Raw genomic sequence first — 4,989 nt, 5'->3', positions numbered from 1 at the left:
GAATAAAGAGTTGGAAATTTTGATGAACGTTTTTTTAAGTTTGATAAATTTTTGTGAACATTGTACAAAGTTTACAAGATTGATTTCTAAGGTTTTTGTTATAGAATGAGGTGTATTTTGAATTCAAATTAGCGAAAATAGGTGAAGATTGAAAACATTTTGAATATTATGAAAAACTATATTACGAATACTTCTGTGAGTGACTGTATACACTATAACCGTATAAAGCAAAAATTAAAATATATTTGAAAACTTTATAAATTTTATATAACTTCTTAGTCTAAAAAGTACTTCGAAGCTATTTTATTTTTTTATCAAAGAACAGTAGGTGGTTTACCAATAACGAACAAGGTACAAAATAATTATTTTAAAACATAAAAGGAAAAAATAAGTAATTCATTTTGAAAATTAAAACAAAAACTATAAAATTAACTCCTGTATGATATGTGTACACTTAACAGCAAAGTCTGCATACACCATTCATTTTTTAAATATTCGCAATATTTTGCAAGCTAAAATTAGTTGTTTTTTTTTTTTATAAAAATATGGATCATCCTTAAAACAAAATCATACAAAGCAAGATTTCAAGTTTTATACAAAATTAAGGAAAATTCAACGATTTTTAATGAACACTTAAATTTTAGTATAACAATGTGTAAAAATGAGGTTGCTACGAAATCGCGTTGATTTTTAATTTCATGCGCAATAAAACTGCGTACTTGAAGTTATTTTATAAAATCTGATTAAAAAGTTGAAAGTGTCGATTAAAAATCGTAGAATTTTCCTTAATTTTGTATAAAACTTGAAACCTTGCTTTGTATGATTTTGTTTTAAGGATGATCCATATTCTTATAAAAAAAATAACAAACGAATTTTAGCTTGCAAAATATTGCGAATATTTAAAAAATGAATGGTGTATGCAGACTTTTGCTGTTAACTGTTAAGTAAAACTTAACTTAAAACTACAATTTACATTTCTTAAAACCTAAATTATTAATATTATTTACGAGTTGCGGAGAGTACTCGCGAGTCGGTTAAAACCCTCGGCACAGGCTTTCATCCCTTCGCTAAGGACGGTCATAGACTGCGCCATTGCAAGCATCCCCTCCGTCTGCCTTGCGGTATTTTCAGCCAGCATCTATTGACAAAACGTATATATTAATACGATTTATGTAAACCATATCTAAAAATAATTACTTCTCGCCTTCAAAACATCCGTTTGTCTGGAATTGTTTTCAGCCAGCATCTATTGATAAAAAGTATATATTAACACGATGTTTTTAAAATATAATCAGCCCTATCGCCAATTTCATGTGAATAAATTGTGCCCATTATTTGACATGCAAAACAAAAACAAATTGGGAAAAATTGTTTTTGTTTTGCTTTATAATTTTTTGGAATATTTGTTCACGTTAAATTCGCGATAGGGCCTAGTATCTAATACAAATCGACAACAAATCCGACCTGTGGCATTTGACCATAGTTTCATATGTAAAACTTTCCGCTGAACCCAAATATCAAGGCAAAATAATATAAGAATGTATAACAGTTTTTGACATATAGCCAAATTTATGTTTTTTGGGATCTGAAAAAAGGTCTCTCAAGGTATTGCTTTTTTTTTGTTGATATAGTCAATCTGCAATCTCTTTTAAATTTAGACTTTAAAATTATAGACTTTACTAAATAGACTTTACTAAATTTTAAGACATCTCAGATTGCAAAAACGTATAAGAACTTTTTTCAGATCTCAAAAAAAAAACATTTGGCTGTATGTAAAATCTGTTATACATTCTTGTATTATTTTGCCTTAATATTCGGGTTTAGCGAAAAGTTTTACATATGAAATTATGGTCAAATGCCACAAGTTGAAATTTTTATTTTTTATTTCTGTAAACTTGTGTAATTATTTCTCACCTTCAAGGCATCTGCTTGCTTCTCAGCGATTTCCAGACATTTTTTCTGGACATCGCTTTCTTCCTCCGCCCCCTTCCTCTTCAAAGTCCTACGCGGTGTTTGCGGAGGAGTTTTAGGTGTGCTGACCTGCACCTCGCTGTCGGCTCCAAACACTGACGCTGGCGTCACCGCATGGAAGACAATATCCTCCCCATCCTCCATGACCAATTGAAGCTCCTAATAGTTTAAAAGTAAATTAAAAAAGCAGTAAATAATAATAGAAAGATTTGTATAACTATAAGCTGACCTCTTCCAATGGCACATTGTCAGGAACCGCTTCGTGACCCTCGATGTAGTTGATCCCAATCAGATCAATTACCCGCCTCTCCATCTCCGTTAAAGGCGGCTGATCGATGCTGCCTCTTCCGGTCACGTACACGTACGCTTGTACGGCTTTTTAAGTCGCGCCAGACCTGTTTGCAAAGTAATGAAATACATAGTTAACAAATATGTGGTATATAAAGCCAGGCTGTAAGGCCAAGAAAATAAAATGTTAAGCTATTTTTACAACGATTTTGGGGTAGAGAGCGTAGGGGGTATTGGCGCGGCCCCCCAAACCTCCCTTAAAAGAAAGAGGATGGACCGCACTTTATGAAAAGACACCTTGATTGCAAAAATACCATATCTCAAACTTAAATTATAAATAAATTAATGCACGGCTATGGTAAACCTTTTGCTTAAATAAAGTGTATACTCTTGTCTATAAGTGTGTGTAAACGTTTTTTGATTCGGGTCACACGTTTGGGCACAGCAACCCAAAGTCATTGCACAAATAACTAAACCATACCCAATATGTAAAAATTAATTTGAACACTAAAATTTACTTTTCCGAATTAACCAACAACCTGAATCTTCATTTGCACATTTTAGTTAAAAAATTGTACTTCAAGTATGTACATATATATATACTAATTGTTTTTTTATCGCACTCTCGAAAACTGCTTCCTATATACACACACATAAAACACAAGATAAGTACTTACCGAATGCCATTGTTCCACAGACTTCCTCCATTTCCGCCCACTTCTTTTGGTACTCCAGCTTTCCGTGGAGACGCTGGAACTTTCCGGAAGCAAGCCCTTCGTTCTCCGTGAGAAGGTCGATCATCACGTTGAGCTGCTCCGTTGATACCCGACTCCTTTTAGCTCCTGCTCCACTGGTAGACGCCATTCTGAAATTACATATATATAAGAACAAAGTAAATTCTTATACATATTAATTAAATAAATAGCAAAATATACTTCCCTTTGCTGCAATATGTAGACGCAAATTAGCGGCGCGAACAAATGGCTTTGTTTTTTTTTCTGTTCCGCTTTGTGCTTTTCGCCAATTTGACATTTCGAACAGCGGAGATGCCACTTTTTATCAATTTGAATTAATGGAAAAAGTCAGCTGTTCACTGTCGTTAGGAATGAGTTAGTGAATCGCATAATCGTTATCGACAACGACAAAAATCCTTAATTAACAACTCGACAAATGCAACGTTAAGAGTTACCGAATCGCACTACTGGTTTGCAAAATAGACCCAAATGCTTAATGTACGCAGTGCAATCCAGGCCCAATGGAAAGCCTCGAGCATCTGCTCTTCAAGTACCCGATTTATTATTCCTTTAGGGACTACTACCTAGGAACACTTCTAAAAGAGTTTGAAAGCAATCCAATGCATATATATTTCAACTGACCGATCAATTTACAGTCAACATGGTGTACCTCTATTTTGTGTTAACTGTGTACGATTCAGAGCCAACATATGAAATGAAAAAATTGTGTAAACTAATGCCGTTTTCTTAAATAGTTTTTTAAGTACTTTCACTTTCGGTATATTTTTGAATAATTATGTAATTCTCAAACCTGTAAACTCAAATGTAATTATTAGAAAGCCTGCTTAAAAAATACAGTTTATAAGCAGGGTTAAATCAAATGAATGAATGAATGATAACGAAAAAAAGTATACCCCTTATTTATATCAAAAAATATTTAGAGGTCGCTCAAAGAGCTCAAAGTTTGTAGTTTATATGGGGGAAAAAACAAGTTTTCGTAGAAATGGTATAGAATTCCTGCAAATAATATTTTTTGATCGGAAAACGTTGCTTCTCTTTGGGATACTGCCAATAATAATATCCAATTGTTTATTTTACCATTGCATTTTTTGAGGGTGTTAGGGGCCCTATAAAGGCGCTGGCCCAATGGCTTGCTTTGCTTGCTTAGCTTTGAAAACTGTCAAAAGTTATTTGGAATATACTAAAACGTATGAAGGGTGGCCAAATGGCAGCTTTGCTTCACTTGCTTTAAGCGCCTCAAAGTTTCAAATAGGCAAATGTTTTATTTGAAAGCGTTTCATAGGCTTTTGACAAAAAGATATGTTCCCGTTCTAAATCAATTCAAGCAAACTGCTGCAGACTTTTATGTAGATACAAAAATTGTTTTACGTAATTTAAAAAAATATATGTATAATATTAGTAATTCAAAGTGTAATAAAAAGTAATCTAAGTTTCCATATTTATATTTAACATGTCGCTGGCTTAAAGTGAAAAGTTGCTAAGTCCAATTTTACAAATTTTACAGGAACTCTGAATACAACATTTTGCGTGTTTAAAGCAAAGCAAAACTCCATACAAATCAGAAGGATTCGATCTCTGTTAAAAAATTCGTATTATTTTGGCCATATTGCATATTGAATATAAACGAGAAAAAATAAAACAAGTATCTACCTTAGTCCTCAATTTCTCTTACTTTCTATGCCAAAATTTGAGGCTTCATAAAATGCAGACTTATTAACTTTTCACACAAAGCTAGCGATATTTATTATGTCAAACTACTGGTAAGTCGTCTCTTGAAAAATCGATTTTTTTGAGTTTTTTGTTTCTAATAAATGTACATATAGTTATATATGTATGTATAATTATTATCATTCCTTTGAAATGCAAAAATTAATTCACATTCATTTAAAAATAAATCTGAAAATATTGTTTTGTATTGTTTTTTTTTATTTGTCAATGTTATTGTGGCTTGTTAACATTTTATTTTTAATATTTT

The 4,989-nt window shown here is 32.3% G+C and overlaps 1 protein-coding gene across 1 annotated transcript; it reads right to left on the bottom strand.

Moving 5' to 3' along the window:
- Positions 1–966: 966 nt before the first annotated feature.
- On the bottom strand, positions 967–2,376 carry LOC118745895. The gene is made up of 4 exons (XM_036479555.1): positions 2,201–2,376; positions 1,915–2,130; positions 1,198–1,246; positions 967–1,138 (listed from the first exon to the last, which is right to left on the bottom strand). Exons 1-4 carry the CDS (start codon positions 2,282–2,284, stop codon positions 1,128–1,130), a joined length of 360 nt encoding a protein of 119 aa, XP_036335448.1. The 5' UTR covers positions 2,285–2,376; the 3' UTR covers positions 967–1,127.
- Positions 2,377–4,989: the final 2,613 nt, after the last annotated feature.

Source organism: Rhagoletis pomonella, unplaced genomic scaffold (genome assembly GCF_013731165.1).
Source record: "Rhagoletis pomonella isolate Grant_MI unplaced genomic scaffold, Rhpom_1.0 Rhpom_scaffold_00009, whole genome shotgun sequence".
NCBI classification, from domain to species: Eukaryota; Metazoa; Arthropoda; class Insecta; order Diptera; family Tephritidae; genus Rhagoletis; species Rhagoletis pomonella.
The sequence above is the reverse complement of the archived record's forward strand: the minus strand, read 5'-3'. Positions and strand labels throughout refer to the sequence as shown.